Source organism: Pyxicephalus adspersus, chromosome 10 (assembly GCF_032062135.1).
Source record: "Pyxicephalus adspersus chromosome 10, UCB_Pads_2.0, whole genome shotgun sequence".
NCBI classification, from domain to species: Eukaryota; Metazoa; Chordata; class Amphibia; order Anura; family Pyxicephalidae; genus Pyxicephalus; species Pyxicephalus adspersus.
Genome location: NC_092867.1, coordinates 21,068,349 through 21,087,097, shown reverse-complemented (window position 1 = coordinate 21,087,097; position 18,749 = coordinate 21,068,349). Strand labels below are relative to the sequence as shown.

Sequence of the window (18,749 nt, the reverse complement as noted above, 5' to 3'; positions counted from 1 at the left end):
GCAGTACCCAGTACTGCATTCACACTTCTGTCAATTAAGTGTGTATTATGTGCAACTGTGGAACATTCAGATATTTACATATTCTTCAGCTGATCAAAGAAATCATGTGAAAAGAACTTTTTAGTTTGGAATGTTTGTAAGAGGCAGAAGCTGTAGTCCACCGCTGTGCTTTTTGGTTCTGTCCATTGGCTTCACATCATTACAGTAAATAGGAGTAACATAGGGGCCAGCAAAAGAAACCACAACACACAGCTGGAGGGACTAGATATCCAGCATACCAGAAGTCTACTGGATGCCAAAGATTTACAGAGAGATCCATCACGATCTTTCCCTTAAATGCACAGAATTTCAACAAGAAGGGATCAGAAAATATTCTTGGCTGCTGTGCAAAATAGCAACAAAGACAAGTACAGATTGTATTTTAACGTATATATTATTGGAAGGCAAATAATTGTATTTCTGATGCAATAACTAGTGGCAGTTTACCTAATGAAAAACTAAGAAATGCTTAAATACATGGACATGCTAAGCTACGTCTATGGTGACAAAACAAAAGTATTCTTTTACCTCAATGTCCGGTCTGTTTGCCGGGTTTTCTTGTTGCATCAAATCCAGCAATAAGTTTAAATCTTGGCAAAATTCAGTTTGTGAATCTGGGTCAACCACGTATTCTATTGCCGCTTTCAGTGTAGCACCCAGAGAGTATATATGCGCCTGCATAAAGAAAATGACATTTACAGATACTGAGCCATAGAACTTAATATGCATGCTGGGATTCTTGGAAAATAAAACACAAAGCACACTTGTGTTTCTTTAACCATTTTATTTTTGTGAAAGCTGGGATTATGCAGCTAGCAGTAAAAGTGTTTGTGCCAAATCTGTAAATCACAATACAAGACAACTAAAAATGAACTACGGCACATAAAAATCCAGCATAGTAAGGGCAAGTTACCATGTGTGTGGTGCATTATGATTTACAGTACAACACAGTAATGATTGTAATAAGCATCGCTGTGTTGTAATTCCTTCTGAATAACACCACAACTGAGGTCCTGCATGTACTTTGCACTCACTTCTTTTTGTACGCTGTTGTGTAGCAGGCAGTTAATTAAAGCAAAAGGCCACCCACACATAGTACAATGCACATGTAATGTGAATCAACCTACAAAAAAGAGGTCTGATGCTTTCTCAAAATGGTGTATTTTTAAAAGGGGGGCCTACTTGTTTAATTAGCCTTATGCATGGAAAGGGTACTTTTGGTGCTGTCAGCTAAGTGAGCATTATTTATGGTTTTCTGCTGACCTGGCATTAAACGTTTCTATGGTAAGATAAGTGTAAAAGTAGATGGGCCACAAGGTGCTAGTAAGGACTTGCGTTGGTCTTCATACTTCTCCCTGTGTCCCAGTACAGTCCTTTGCATCCCATTTCTAGACTGAATATGTTGCCTCATCCGTCACTGGAAACAATCACAAAGATTTTTTCCAGCCACAATCTTCTGACATCTGTACAAGGCTTAAAACTATAAACAACAATTATGGGTGGCCCATTGCTGCATCACCCAAGGGACATGAACAAGGTCTAGTGGGTTCAGTTTTTTTCTTCAATCTGAACAAATAAAACAATTTATTTAGAATGTGGATAGCTGCTTTCGTTTTTTTCCTCAAGCTGCTCTTACTGACTTACCTCTAAGGTGTTACCAGTCAGATCAAATTCTGGAGGTACAAAAGCACCCTCTGGATCATCTGCAATGAAAATATAGCCCAATTTAAATAACTAGATCACTAAATACTTTGTAGTTTGTGTCACAGTGACAGCTGACACACCATTCATAAACTAGATCAGAGGAAATAATGTTTAAAATATGCAAAAACACATCACAGTGAATTTTTAATATCCAATATCAACACATGACTTCACATATGGGTTTTCATCTCTTTTACAACTGTCACCGAGAATGAAAATGGGGGAAATCCAAAATTTGGAGTTGTCACCAGAACATTTTAAAAAGGCTTCCAGTTGGGACAACTATGAAAGACAATTTCTCTTACTTCTTCTTAGGTCTATTACTATAATAACAGTTGCCCTTTAGAGCTCAAATCTGGGCTAAACAAATATAATCTTGTTTCCTTTGTGTTATTTTTCAGCATCACAAAACTCCTGAACATGATCTCTGTGCTAAATTTTCAGTAAACAGGTCAATGACAGACTCTCATGGATATAAGAAAAGGCAAGTAAGAATATAAAAAGACAGAAGCTAACAGACAGCAATTGGTTCCCAGCTTCTGAAACACAAGCTCATACTGCAAGACTACATAACTAAAATAAAGTTTGAATATTCAAGCACTAAATATTCAATGCAATTGAAAGTGGTTCTGTGGCAGTCACCACTTAAGAATTGATATTCTTACCAAGCAGTAAATGGACTTTAAAAGAGGCCATCACTGTAGTTGCAGGTACTGTGAAGCAATTCATCCTCAAGTGGACAACACAAATACAAGTCATTCACAGACTTTCTCCCCCCCTCACATAAAACCTGCTCTGAATTTACAATGAAATAAGAAAATAATTTGTAAGTTACTGCACAGAGATACCAGCAGGGTGAACTAAACTGGATTTGAGGTTTTCGGCACTTCAGCTATGAGGATTAATTGCTCCACAGTGCTTTCAGGAACAGGTTATCCAGATTATGCAACAAATCCAACTGTGTTGGATGCCTAAACCCCCTTTAGCTACTGTACACCAGTGAAGTGGAGGCAGACATGTGGAAACAGATGTTAGGTAACAGGCATCAAATTATTTAGCAACCAAAGCTGTTGGGGGTAAACATTAGGGGCCTTTTAAACCCGTGGTATACATGTGTATGGTTTTCTGCTCCTGAAAGCAAAATTGCTGCTATGTAGGCAAAGAAGTACACCATCAGACCTATACTTGGCTGAGAACATGCTGCAAATCGTCATGCAACAACCACATGGACAAAAACAACAGAACCATGCCACAACCTGTGGCAGCTGAATGCAGACAATGGTTCCTATTGCAGAATTTGAATGGTTGGGACTGTGGTTGAGCCTACTGCAGAACTTTATGGCTCACTGTGAGTCTGAAATGGCCTAGAGTTTTCTTTTTCAGAGAGGAATGTTTTACGTATTTTTTTACATTGATGCATTTAAACTTGTTTTACTGCTTGTTAGGAATATACAAACATTTTATTTCTCATAGCCTGCTCAAGCTTACATTAAGGCAGTGTAACCTAAAAATGAAAAGTATTGGAGAACCCCTTGCCACTTTAGTGCTTCATACAAAAACCAATGTGGTCATGTTAGTAGCAGGTTTACATATAGGAAACTGATCTTCACTAAACTAATAGAAAACACAGTCAGATGATTGTATTTATCAATATTTCAGAAGAGGACTTTCATTTATTTATTATGCTGGTTTGACATGCTGTTATGCAGTAGTGTATATTGTACAGTAACACCATTGCTTTTTGTTTATTACATGAGAATTTCATAAACGATGCACTTTTGTCATTGAAAAAAAAAAAACGGCCTCGGAACTTGGCTGGAGCCGATGGCTGAGACTTACCGCTAAGCTGCTCCATAAAACAGACGTTGCCGCTGGTGTTAAAGGCCAACGTGTCTGGTGTAATACACAGAGTCTGGAAGATGGCTGAGTGAGCGATGTCCTTCATGGAATAGCAGCATTCCAGGCAGATTGCCCAAATGTCCTGCTCAGTGAGACAGTTATCCCGTAGCGACAAAATATCAGCCAAGGAGACGTTTTCCTGCCAAGAGATTTCACAGTAAGTCAGTGACGGTATAAACAGTGCTGCATCACGTCTTCATTTGTTACTAAACTCCATTACCAGTGAACAATGCAAATAAAAGATAATCTGGATAACACATAGTTCTGCCAATCACCATTCTCCTTTAGTATAGTGTGGGTTATAGGGATGAAGTATAGTAACCTATAGCAATTAAATAAGGAGTTTTCATTTCATAAGTGCTCTACACTGACCAAAGATCCAAAATGGTTCAAAATGCTGAGGATTCCCTGGCAGCGGTAGAAAGATGAAGATGTGTTGAAGATCGGCTGCCAAACATTACTACATTCACTAGAAATCAGTATTTATATAGCACCAACATATTAAGCAGCACTGTACAATAAATAGGAATTGCAAATTATTATTATTATTCATATTATTATTATTAAACAGGATTTATAGAGCGCCAACATATTACGCAGCACTGTACATTAAATGACAGACAGTGACACAGGAGGGGCCCTGCCCCAGAAGAGCATACAATCTAACATCTGTTAGTAAAGTCTACATTATTTTCTGTAGCTTTCATTTATTTTGTGTTGTACTTTGAAGAAAGATGAAACTTGAAAAGATATAAATTATTTCATACTCAAACATTCACAGTAGGTGTGTGTTCCTGGGTGCATATGTTCAATCGATAGGATGAATAGGATCAATTCACCGGCAGTGAATGTTAGTCTAAGGGGCATATTACCAAATCTGTATATGTGTCCTGAAACTAAGTTAAGCTAAATAAGGGGGGCAATCATTAACCTTTTCTGTTTCAAAGATGGGATTTTCAGATTCTTGCATATTTTAAGTAAATTAATTATTATAATTCTATATCCAATTGTGGTATGTGTGGAGAGCAAGACATTAAAGTGTAAGGAAACTTTAACGTTAACCATTCTTTATTGGTCGTTTGTGTGCTGTTAAATAAACCATTGGAAGTGTTGTGTGATATCTGTTAGATTAGAACAGGAAAATACCTTTTGGCCCTCAGAAATCTAAAGAACAGATTATCTGTAGTGAACATGTGTTCTCTACATGTGTGGACTACAAAACCACTTACCCATATTTTATGAAGATGAAAAGAGGAGGCAGAGCTGTCCAGTAGTCTAGCCTATGGTGTAAGTGTTTTCCTCTGTGCAGTACAGTGATAATTGTTAGTTATTGCATGCTAACAAATACAGGTAGTCCCAGAGTTAAGGACATCTGACATACAGACGACTCCTAGCTATGAACGGGGCTTCCCTGCTGGCTTGTGTGCATGAAGAAGGCTTGATGGGGGGGGAGTTGCATGCTTTGCAGAAGAAATCTTTTGCTAAACACAGCTGAAGTTGTGGGTGATCTTAAGAGCTGAGCTGATCTGTAACATCTTGTAACTCTTTAATGACCAAGACAAACGCAGCTTTTTCTTTTTAAATATCAATATATATCATATTTTTTTTGTTTTGTTTGCTTTGTTTGTGATTAACTCAGTGAGGATTTTATACAGTAACTGACACCACACAAACTTACATACAAATTCAACTTAAGAACAAACCTACATAGTCCCTATGTCGTATGTAACCCGGGGACTACCTGTACAGTGTTTTCCCCAGCTCCTCTTAGCTGGGCGCACCGCCCGGCACATTTCAGTAATCACCAGGCTGTTGTTTGGGTGGTTACGGATGAGTTGGGTCAGAGAGGGAGAGAAGGTTTAAAGTGTAAAGGAAGCAAATGAAAATGAATGTATATCATCTAGAGGACAGTGAGTGTAAAACAAAAAAATCTTGGTTTTAATTTCATAGGATTTCCTAAAAGATAAAATGGATGAATCCGGTTACTAAGTCTAACAAAGAGCCTTTTATTTCTCAGGTGTTAATATAACATAAAGAGAAGTATAATGCAAAGTCACTGAAGCTTTGTATTAAAGTACTGGATTAACCTCATTGTAATGTATCCTCATACAACCCACTCTGTGCTGACCTACAAAATATTTCCAATGTGCTGAGAAAAAGATGTTCTCCCATATTGTGCGTGACTGTTGTGGCAGATGTACATACATAAAAACATTTATGATAATAATTGAGACTGATTTGTCAGCGAGCAATAAATAAATCAATGCAAAAGCCACTCTTCACTTCCAGACAAAATATAAACATGGGGGATTCCTCGTTTACAGATGTATCCAATCTCCTCCTAAACCTGCCTATATTTCAGTGCCATTCTGAATAGGAAAGACGTTTAATCTTTTCACCGCAGCCATCTGTAGATTAATGTCCCATGCTGAGGATAGCAATAATCCAGAAATTCCATTTTAGAACTAGTAGTGTGTACCTGTGCATGCTGCTTGTCCTGAGACCACTAGGCATTACAGTGCGTATAGAAAAAAATAAATTCGTTTACATACTTTAAGTACATTTAAAAACTGGTAATTGTATAATGTGTCTTTTGTGCGTTTTCAGCTTGTAATAAAAATAGGCATCAAAAGGCAGCTCTATAAACCAAAACAAATGGAGAAGATCAGCATTCTTAGACATTAGGACCAATGACCCATTTCTCTTCTCCCTGACACAGCTGAACAGGTATAAAGCATAAAATATTAATCAAACAGTTTTTTTTCTTAGTCATATATAAGAGGTCAGAATGATATAGTACAGGCAGTGGAAACTTGAGTTTTCCAGGGTACCATATGCTGGACTGTACAATATGTGTTCACCAATTAGATGTAAAGGTGAATAAAATGTTTATATCGGAGCATCAACTGCACACTTTTTAAATCACTATGCTGCTTTTCCACTACAATGTAGTTTTCCTTCTATTCTTCCCTGGCCAGCCCTTCCCCTTTCTAAATCACTTACTATATGAAGGTGCAAAGTGAACATATAAAAGAAAAAAAGTTAGAGGTATACTTACCTTACCCTCGACCGCCATGCATTAAACAGAAGACATTGCTGTTCAATAAATGTGCATCTGCTTGAGATATTGCACCTGGTCCATAGGACTCCTCGAATAGGCTTTAACACTATGTTTGCCTGGACGTTGAGGGTGGAAGATGGAGACAAAGTATTATTTTAACTTTGCCCTATAAAAGGTACATATTTGGAGAGGGAGTCTGGCTATCTTAAATGGACCCCAAGTTTAGTGGAAGGTCCAATTTAAGCAATACAACTAGTTCTTGTCCTTGTCCCCAGTGTGTGAAGCAGCAGACTAATGGGCTCCATATACCTACCCAGCTCCTTTCAGCTGGGAACACCACTCGGCACTTTTCAATAACCAAACAAGCTGTTTTGGGGTGGTTACTGAGAAGTTGGGTGACAATACAGGATCACTGGACAGTTGGGGCATAATACACAGACAATGGAAAAATGGGACATACTAAGAGGGTGGGCATTTGAAAGTTGGAACAAAGTATAGGGAGGCTGTAGAAAGCTGAAAGAATTATAGGCTTTACTGATTTCCTTTGGCAACAACAACTGGGAACAATAAATTTGTCATGGGTTGCCCCAAGTTTCTTCCCACCAATCTTAAAACCTATGGGGAACATTAAGCTCATCCCTTTGTAATTCTGCGTTCTATCGTCATGCTCTAGCAGGGATAGCTTCAACAATTCTTATAATCTACTCCACTTTACGCTCCTCTTTAAAATTAGATATTCTTAAGATTTTACTACCACAGCCTGATCAGGACTTGGTGTGGTTTACTTCCAACCCAACTAAGACCTGGGCAGGGTCTTCCAAGCTTTAAAATAGACCTTATGCTTATATCCATGCTGTAGATTATATACTTCTTACATCCAAATCTTGTATCTCTTTTGAATTACAGTTAAATACAAAAGAAAACTGGCTTCAACTATTTTGTAAGAATAAAATGCATTCCATCTGCACAGTAACACAAAGTCTATATACACAATAAAACAGTCAAAGGCAGAAGGAGATGCTTAGGAAATCAAATGTAAAGTATGTCCAGTTCAGTTAAGGTTATCTGTCTTTCCATATGTACTGGATAATACAACCTCACTGGAATGAATATTGTTTTTTTTTCCTTGCTTATACTGTTTTAAAATAATCTCGTTCAGTATCCCCGTCAGAACTTTGGTAAGCTGGGTGGGGAAAGCTGTAGGCGGGTGATGGCCCCTACATTGTGACCCAAATCAGTAACCAGCTGGGCGGTTAGTGAAAATATCGGGTGGTGCACCCAGCTAAAATAGACTGGGGATAACACTTAATTTTTTTTTTTAGAAATGTGGTTGGGATGCCAATAGCAAGAGATTTTGAATGGCCAGCTTTAGAGACTGTGCTCAGTCTTTGCCTTCTGCCTGGTTAACTGGCACGATGAAGACACTCAACAGCAAAATAGCTTCATCCAACTCCACCAAACACCATCAGATGAACATCTCTTTCATCACAGCAAATCTCAGACTTAAATGAAAGCAGAGGATGTGAACTTTTCACACAACAGGGGTCACTGACCTTGGCACAGCATCTTTTTATACTCAGAGCGACTGGCACTTTTTAAAAACTGGCTGAAGAAAGTAACTATTCACAACACAAAAGAAGTCATAATTATAGCAATGAACAAGACATTAATTGGCATGAATGAATAAAAAACATATGTACTAAAATGTAATGGAAACAGAAGACTTCATACTACTTCAAAGCGTTGACTGCATGCCAAATAAAAAGAATGCAATATTCCCTCTTCCATATCTTAAAATTCCAGTAGATATTGAGATATTGCAGCCCTTAATAGATCACAATTGATGCACAAACACAAATAACTGTGGGGAAAATGGTATTACCAGTATGTTATACATATGTATAACAAGTAAAAGATTTCTAATGTTGTCAGTATTTAGTAGCCTTTATTCTGTAAAATATCTTTTGTGCCCAGTGGGGAATGTTCAGACTTTGCTTGCTGTCATGCAGAAATTAGAAGTACAATGGAACAATGTGTCTATGTTAACATTCCACATTTAGCTGTGTATGCGGTACACAAAATTCCAATTCCAATGCCAAAAAAAAAAAACTGGGGTAATGGAACAATATCAGCGATCGATGGTTGATGTGGACTTCCGATCTATTCCAAGGAGGCTCGTAGGAGTTATGTTCAGAACCAAGTATTGTTCCTCTCTTTCAACAAAGGCATGCATTCCAACACACTGCTGTTAAAGTGAGAACCCATTAGCATTTATATTATAATTGAATATTTTATTTATTGTTGATCTCTACATGCTCCAGTGATGTCCCTGATCTCATTCTTACTCTAGCGCTGGTGGTCCTTGGACAGAACTCTATTTCCTGTGAGTGTCATCACACTGGCTGGGCTCACAGTACTCAGTGATGATGACTGCAACTCATACATCATAAATTTTTCCTTCTACTGCTGTCCACATGACAAAATTTGGGATTTTCCCTTACTTTCAGTGCAGTTGACAAAAGTCATCAGGACGCATACATTGGGTATGATTTATTAAAGATCTCCAAGGACAGGGAGAATACACTTTTATCAGTAAAGCTGGGTGATCCAGCAAATCTTGAATGGATTTCTTCAAAGTTATTTGCAAGCAAATGTTTTGACCAGATCCAATCCAGGTTTGCTGGATCACCCAGTTTTATTAAATCAGGCCCATAGAGTAAATCCCTTCCTAACAGACACAGCCAGTAAAACAAATGATCGTAACCCTTTCCATCAGCTGTAAATCAGTCGTTATGAAAGTATATATGTGTGTATCCAAAATGGCCAAGTAAAATGACCCCATCCTTTTAGAGACACGGCAACCCTTTCTGAGAGATCAAAGATACGTGCACAGCTTGGGCGTGCCTCTGACAAAGGTAAGTATTTGAATTACTGTTCCTGAGTGTGGTCACTTCTAATCTTTAGCAGGTTTCAACAAGGAAACACAATATGTAAGCCGACCTGTTAGTTACTATGATGTAGTAGATGTCGTCAGCGGAGGCCTTTGAATCATGGACTTGTGGCAAATCCTGCAGCTGTACAGCCAAGCCAGACAACTGAATGCACAAACAGCCCCATAGCGACCAACTTCCTAAGTCTCTGATATCTTCGGCAAGATGAAATGTTGTTATACAATGGAATGATCATAAATCAAAACAGGGAGATATACATTCTCAAAGCATGCAAATATAATTGACAATGGCTTTGGTCTAAAAATAATAAATCTAACATAAAATCATATTTTCCTGCAAATATTTATAATTTGGATTGTTTGCTTCTCTTTAAACTTGGCTCTAGTAACAATTCATCCTTTACTAGCATAGCAGCAGATGATTTCCCAGTAAGACCTAATGGAAAAGGCCCAAGTGTCATTGTATGCAGGTGACTGCACTCGGCTGTGACTTGATACACAATCCAAGTAATGCATGCTGGTGTCATTAACAAACCTGTCCATAAGGATATTATCAAATATGGTGACACGATAGCATACCGTGAATATTTACAGGACACAATTACATCAGACACTGGTATATTTAAGGGTTTTATACTGTTGGGCCAGTATTCCTACTTACAAGAAATCACCACCAGCCTGTCGGAAAAAACAAGCTGACATGCTGGTGGCGAGTTCCTGCCTATTCAAGCCCTCTTCACACTGCAGAACGAAGATATACTTATAAGTTGTTCTCAATTAAAACACCAAAATATACTTTTGGAACCGTCCTGTACTTGCACATATGTACATATATTTATAAGATCAGAGGTTAACTATAACCTTATCTTGGAGTACTTCTATCCAGAAGCAATCTATTTTTCTTTCTTACACCATAAGGTCTAAGTACTAATCCTATCGAAGTCTCATAACCTTCTCACTATTTCATCACAACTTTTTACCCTTGGAATTACCTACATCTATTTTCTTCAAACTAGAAAATCCCTGGTTATCATTAGACTATTAACACCTACCATTGGATCACCTATGTAACTAAACATACCAAGTCTCTTTAACTAGTGAATATTATACATATTTTGAATCGCCTCACTAACTCAAATGCTGCCCCTCACATGAACATTTTGTTCTAACAAACACTTTGATTTTTATTAAATCCCTTGAGGAAGCCCCTAAGGCACGAAACGCGTTGGGTTAAGAGATCTACACTGACTTTGCTCATGCCAAACATGTAACTATGTTAATGTGGTACAGTTTAGCTCTGAAAAAGTAAGAGCCGAACCATCCTCAGTTGTTCCCTATATTGTTCCTGTTCATTTATGTTATTACTGATAAATAAAACTGAATCTTAGAAAGATATACAAATAACTGTCTGCACCTAAAAGCCTGCTTTTCTGTTCATTTCTCCTACCCAAAATAAAAGAGCCTGACCAAAACCCCACAATCCCATCATTCTATACACATTGTTCACCGCAAACAAAAGCCAGACAGGGAACCCACCATCTAATCATCCTGCAAACTGTGACTCCAAAATAAAGGGTCCTAGGTGAGAACCCACCAGCCCATCATCCTCTACACTGTTCACCCCAAAATACAGGAGCCCAACAGAACCCACCACCCTAACTCCAAGATAAAGGAGCCCGACACCCACCCACCACCCCATCATCCACTAAACTGTTCACTACAAAATACAGGAGCTTGACAGAGAACCCTTCCTTCCCATCACCGTCTATACTTTTAACCCTAAGATAAAGGAGCCTGACAGAGAACCCAACAACCCCTCTATCCACTACAGTGACCCACAAGATACAGGAACCCTACAGAGAACCCACCACCCCATCATCCACTACACTGTTCACCCCAAGATAAAGGAGCCTGATAAGGAACCCACCACCCTTGACATTTCACCCCAAGATTCAGGAGCCCAACACAAAACCCACCACCCCATCCTCCTCTACATTGTTATCAGGACTCTTTCAGGAGTCTGAAAAAGAAGCCACCACCTCCTCATGATCCAAAACTGATCAACCTAAAGAAAAGAAGATCGACAGAGAAGCCACCACCCAATCACCATCCACACTACTTGCCAAAGATACAACAGTTAGAGTAGTTTCATGCATGCTAATTGGAAGAAGAATCCTTGACCTTCCTTGTTGCTTCTTGCAATGGCGATATTTCCATTAATATTATTATTTAGCAGTCTTTGGAAGGATTACCTAGTCTGATGTAGGTCAAACTGTATATTTTGCTATGCCATACAACTAAAATCTTTTACTCTTTTTCTTTTGTATACTGAGCCATAAAAAAAACACAGGAAGTATTTTTAGTAGGTTTACAATGAAGTCTATTGCATAAAACAAATGCACAGGAACAAGAGTTTGTCTACATATCCTAAGGGAGATTCCATAAGCAGCACATTAAAAGAAGTACAATACAATAAAGAAGTGTTACATTTATACTGGGATTGCCACTTCATCCCTTTAATACCCCACATACACATTATACAGGATCTCTGGATGGCTAAACAGTTAATTGGATTCATTCAAAGATATACCTGCATTTAATCAGCCACAGAACATGTGCAATTCATATGAGTTAGGTTTAAAAGGGATGAGGTGGCAATCCTACTTTATACTCCTGCTAAGCTACATCAGTACAGATAACAAACTGATTGGAATCAATCTCCTAATCATACAAACATGGGGGAGAGCAACCATCGTTCAGGAACATGATTTCTTTTCTTTATTGTGGAACCTGTAAGTAGCACGGATGCTTGTAGAAAGTCATTAAAAAGCACTCTAAATAAGATCTGTCCTCAACACTACCAACACTAATAAAAGAGCTTTAAACAGAATCTGTACTATATGGCTATGAGGTTGCAGTGTGATTATAGCTTCCTAATGCCTCAGGAGGAGACACTACGGGCAGGTACACACATGCCACCTCATTGCACGATTTCATGTGGCTTCCAGCGGCCGGCACTTTGACTGCTACTTAAGCATGTGCATGGCAGCGCTGGTTCAAATAGAAATGGTGTCTGCTGGTGGGGGTACTTGTAGCACTCACGGCAACCCCTAATCATTCCCTATGGGACTGCTGCAGGGTAATGCTACATGTCTCCACAGGTGGCAAACACACCGCAACCTCACTGCCAGTGTGAATCAGACCTAGAGGTCACTTTCCCCCACACCAGCCCCATAGCAAATGAACGGGGGCGGCATTTAGGAGTACTGTACCACCCACTGACTGTCAAATGTGCAGTAATGGTTGTAAAGACACCATAATACTTATACTTGTCAATGCTACCAAACATGCACCTTTCCTAATCCTCGTCCATCTTCTTTGATTTAATTCCTCTAATAGCAAACTAATCAGATTATAACACTTTAACATTACATTTTCTATGACGGCCAATCACCCATATTCACCCCTTGGTACCCAACTCGCCAATTCTATTCTCATGACTTTAGTACTAAATATTACCTAGTTCTTCCCATCATGCCCAAATCTGAACAATTAAAATTTCACCCACCTCCTAGACGGTAAGCTCTTTGGGGCAGGGTCATCTACTCCTCCTGTGTCATTGTCTATCTCTGTCTGTCATTTGCAACTCCTATTTAAAGTACAACGCTGCATCATATGTTGGCGCTATTCTTTAGTGCTATACTGGCACTGTTTATTAAAATTATCAACATCTAAAAAAAAAAAAAAAAAAAAACATTTCCTTAATTTCTATTCCTATTCTGAAATGCCATTTTTTTTTATTCAAAGCTAACCTAGCAAACAGTGTTCAAGTTATTCCTGTATCTTAAAATGTATTCTGTGCTGATCTCTCCAAAATCCCTAAAATGCTAAGTCATGGATCTCGCTCTAACTTTAATGTGCTATTAATCTTTCTAATTATCTTACACCAGTACCTCCTTAGCTTCAGGCACCTCCATAACAATTGTATTTAACCCGCCCTGTGCATACCACGACATAGGGAATCCTCCCTCCAACAGTTCTAAGTAAAAAATCTGGGGTACAATATAGAACTGCCTGGGCTTCTGAGTTCATGATACTACATCTATTACTAGTATGGTTTTATCCCATGATTTATCATCTAACGGTCCTAAGGTATTCTTCCCACCAATTTAATTATACCATTATTCTACCTAGAAATTAGATTGTTTTATAACCATTTGGTTTAAGTGATTCAGTCCGCACCACATGTCATAAAGCAGAATTAAAGTTCCAATTTTAGGATCAGACCTGTCATTATTGCAGAAAGGGTCAGGCGATGTCCCTTCTGCAATAATCTCACCAACCTGCCTGATTGCTCTAGATATCTGGCAAAAAGCTGAGCTAAGCATCAGCATTGGTTGTCCGGATACCCGTCCATCCTGCCTTCCCAAGGGTGTGCCAGGAATGAATGAACGCCTGCGTATGTGCACGGGGGTTAAGTCATCCTGGCCAATCAGGACAGCTGCAGATCCTCAATGGGAAGAGAGGAAAGTAGATAATGGCAGCGCCCTTTGAAGAATGGGCACAAGTAGGTAATTCGGGTTTAGTTCTGTTTTAGGAGAAGGAGCTCCCATCAAAATATGTCCTGGTTGCTATATATTGGAGGGTAGAGAAGAGACCACACTTCATAGAGGTGCTCTGCATGTCACTGACTTTACACATAAATTATATTTAATTCATCTCTTTGTGGTGAATCCAAGTAATGAGGTCAGAATCGACTGATCTTCTTCATACATATTTCCTTCCAATTCAATGGAACAGACATAATAAAAAATTCAGTTTTGCTGTCACATATATCAGTACATTTATTTTTGTTACATGTATGTTACATACAGGGCAGCACAGTGGCTCAGCAGTTAGCACTCCAGCCTTTGCAGCGCTAGGTTCCAGGTTTGAATCTCGGCCAGGACTCTATCTGCATGGTTGCAGTATGCATGTATCTTGCAGGTTCTTCCCGTTATGTGTGGGTTTCCTCTGGGTACTCTGCTTTCTACCCACATTCCAAAAACATGCAGTTTGGTTAATTGGCTTCCCCCCAAAATTGCCCTTAGACTGTAATATTGACATATGACTATGGTAGAGACAATAGATTGTGAGCCACTAGGGACAGCTAGTGACATGACTATGAACTTTGTACAGCGCTGCATAATATGTCTGCGCTATATAAATACTGTGTAACATTAATATTAATAATGCAAGAAGTTTAATTATTTAATTGTGACTCGATATCAGCCTCCTGCACAGCTTAAGGAGTCAATCAGTTGTGGTGCAACGATCATATTGTAACAAGAAACATGCCAATAGAATAAATTATCAGTTATCAGATCAGAAGAAGCAATATAGGAAGCAGAAGCCGATATGGGTGGCTTCTATGGACCCTCAATACATCCACTTGTCTCATGCAACTGATACACTTTCCATAAAGTTTTATGAGGTCATATGAGAGCGTTGTCCGCTGGTGATTTTATATATGTTACCTATCAAGATTTATGATTCTCCACAAATACTGGCAAGTGGCAAAATTGAATGTCACTACCATGGATTTCACAAGATGATCAGTACAGAGCCCTCCAAATGAGCACTGAACAGACACGGGTATGTATGATTTGTTCATCTGGGCATCTGTGCCCACAGGGGGTTCCTGTACGGTGGGTGATGGCATGAGATGATGCATTCTGCACCATGGACATCTTTTACCTCTTACTTATCTACATAAAAAATATAAAGCTATATATAATCCAGTAAATTATGGTAAAGTCTTATTGGAAAGGGATGGGGTAAGGACGAGACAGAAGACAGTATACTCTTTTAAAGAAATCCATTTGAGTGCCATTTTAAAAGCCTTTTGTCTCGTCCTTACCCCATCCCTTTCCAATAAGAATATACATAATTTAGGCTGGGCACTCCCTCTACTTATTAGTGTTTTTATCCAAGTTCTCTTATACCACCCTCCCCCTTCTCCTTAATTTTAAATTACGGTAAAGGTAAAATCTAGGGAGATATAAAAGTCAGAAATTATTGCAGCTCTGTAGTCATTACCACATCATGATCTTTTTTTTGGCAAAACAAATGGCAGAAGTACCCGAACCTGACCAGGTATCAGCCTCTTGCCCTCCCCGCACAATAGAGTTGGCGACTGGGAGGAAGAAGCAGCACTGGAAGGCAATCTATCCATGTCCTGCAAGAAATATTCCGGCTCTGGATATGAGATGATTCATCACTGTGCGGCTTCTCTCTACATTTTTAATTTGGGGGGTTTGGGGGGTGCAGGACCACCCGGGCTCAGAAGAAATGGAATGAATGATGCCAACTGAGGACATCCACTGGCATAAAAAAGTACTGCAGGGGATTTTGATACTTTTACTCCGTTTATTCTTCTGTAATTTAGGAATAGAAGGACTAAATTTATGCCCAGCCTTAATCATGCACTAAATGCTGCAACCTATAGGACTATAGAAACTAACTGAACTTAACATGTACAGCCCAGAGAAAAGAAGGGAACGTAGGGAGAATGGAGGGTGAACCATTAATGATGTGAAAGGTGTGAATATGGATCAGGTGGGTGATTTTTCTAATATAAAGCACCTCCAACAAGCAGGAAAGGTCAGAAATAGATCTTAGAAAGTATTCTTGGAAGAGTAGTTGATGCTGGGAATGACTTCCAGCACAGGTAGGGAATCAGCCAACAGTAAGTGAATGTGAAGATGTCTGGGAAAAACATAAATCTATAATAACAAAACATTATAAAAACTCAAAACAGAGTCACTCATTGGACTTCTTTGTCTTCTTCTGTGATGCATTTAGGTTTTAAATAGAAACCGGATAAATATCAAGCAGTGAATGTGACTATCGCCAAACATTCACTGCTTGTGGATCAAATCACAGTTATTTAAAAATCATGCACCAGCAAGTGCAATGAATGTTTGGTGAATGTTACATTCACTTATTCATACTTTAGCCCTTTTCCTTGACGGATATCCCTCACCATGGATGTGTAGGGCACCCTGCCAGGGAAAAGAACTATATAAGTGATTGGCTGAGGGCACATTCACACCTGGGCATCACAGGACACAACTATGAACATGTGACGTGCACGGCATGCCAATCATTGCCAATGACGCCCCAATGCATAACTCAATCAGAGGCTGTGCAATGAGCAGTGTGTGACCCTCAGGTCAGTTTAATGATCTTCTTGTCTATCTGTAGGGTGACATTCTTCCCACCGGCCAGCAATGTAAGAGACATTCTTCCCACGGACCACCACACTAATGTACTGAGATCCGTGGATATATAGGCGGGGTTCCCTGAAGACCTGAAAGGTATTTCCGTGTAAAAAGGTCAGAAATAAGCCCATGACAGAAGCATTGCAGCACATGCCACCATGCTTGTCTGATATTGTGCTCCATTCTGGTACATTGGCATCTCACTGGCACAATATTGATTGGCATGAACAGTTGCACTGTCCACATCTGCCTGGCTTAATCTTTGCACAGACAGTAATTTTCTGTTGTTAGAAATGATCTCATGTGATCGATTCCATGACACTACATTGAACTATATATATGTATATATGGGGGAGATGAGCAGGAGGCATCCACTGCATCCCCCCCCCCCACTGGTCATTTGGTGATCAGCCATGGCAGACGTCACATGACTGCTGTACACATGTTGGAGGTAGCAATCATTCTGTGTGTACGTAGTGTTAATATTATGTAATGCAGCCCTTCTCACATACTCAGCAATGTGTACTTACCTGCACTGCACCTACAATCCCATCATCCCCCTAATGAGGGTCTGGGGGTCCAGGCACAGCACCCAGACTTGCTAATCCATCACAGATACATTATAGGGATTTGGATGCAATGTTACAGGCCACATACCCTGGGCATCAGGGGAACCACAAATCCCAGCATGACCTGCCAGCCTCTGATTGGCTGGGCCTGTGAAGCCACAGGTTGTCTGTGTCTGGTAATGGGATATGGGGCACCCAGGAATCCGGGTGATGGCAGCCACTGATCAGCATTAGATATGGGCATTGCTCACCTCATCCTCCAGCAGGGTTGGCAGAGGCTGGAATTCATACACCTCTTTTCCTCCTCCATTTTCTTCGCCCCCCTCCTCCTCCTCCTCCTCCTCCTCTTCGTCCTCCCTGTAGTAGTGGGGCACCTCCTCGGCCTCCTCCATCCCCGCACACGCCACAAGCACCGGTACGAGCCCGGCAGCCCGGCCAGCTCCGCGGTTATCACAGCCGCTTTGAAAATGTTCTGAGCGGTCCTCACTGCGCATGCGCTGTGCGCAGCTTCTTCCGCATTTCCCCTAATCTCAGCGTCTCTCCCGTCACCTGGTAACGTGACGTCAGCAGCTGCCAGCTTTCACGGACCCTTTCTAGCCTTAGCGCCCCCCGGTGGGCAGTGAGGGGTGTGCGCGGCCCCTAGTCGTTGGGATTTTGGTATCTGCTGCTGTCCCCCACGTAGCTAGCACAATGCAGGGTGATAATTTAGTATATATTTATTGTATTATATTACTATCATATATTATGATTTTCAACATGGTATTATATTATCAAATACTTGACTATATTACTATTACATATTATACTTTACTATATTGTTATTATATTATCATATACTTTACTATATTACTATTATAAATTATACTTTACTATATTGTTATTATATTATTATATACTTTACTATATTGTTATTATATTATTTTATACTTTACTATATTGTTATTATATTATTATATACTTTACTATATTGTTATTATCATATATTTTACTATATTACTATTACATATTATACTTTACTATATTGTTATTATATTATCATATACTTTACTATATTACTATTATAAATTATACTTTACTATATTGTTATTATATTATTTTATACTTTACTATATTGTTATTATATTATTATATACTTTACTATATTGTTATTATATTATCATATACTTTACTATATTACTAATAAATATATACTTTACTAATAATATGCTTTATTATATTACTATTATATCATAATATACTTACTATATTAATATATGAGAGATTGT

General features: G+C 39.1%; 1 protein-coding gene across 1 annotated transcript in view; it reads right to left on the bottom strand.

Annotated features, from left to right (window-relative positions):
• KNDC1 (kinase non-catalytic C-lobe domain containing 1) overlaps nt 1-17,978 on the bottom strand; it is a 68,188-nt gene extending 50,210 nt beyond the window's left edge. Inside the window, exons 1-4 of the mRNA XM_072424863.1 lie at nt 17,736-17,978; nt 3,583-3,781; nt 1,684-1,742; nt 568-714 (exon numbers count right to left, since the gene is read on the bottom strand). Coding sequence (XP_072280964.1) covers nt 568-714; nt 1,684-1,742; nt 3,583-3,781; nt 17,736-17,978 — 648 coding nt within the window. The remainder of the gene's footprint in view (nt 1-567; nt 715-1,683; nt 1,743-3,582; nt 3,782-17,735) is intronic.
• Nucleotides 17,979-18,749: the final 771 nt, after the last annotated feature.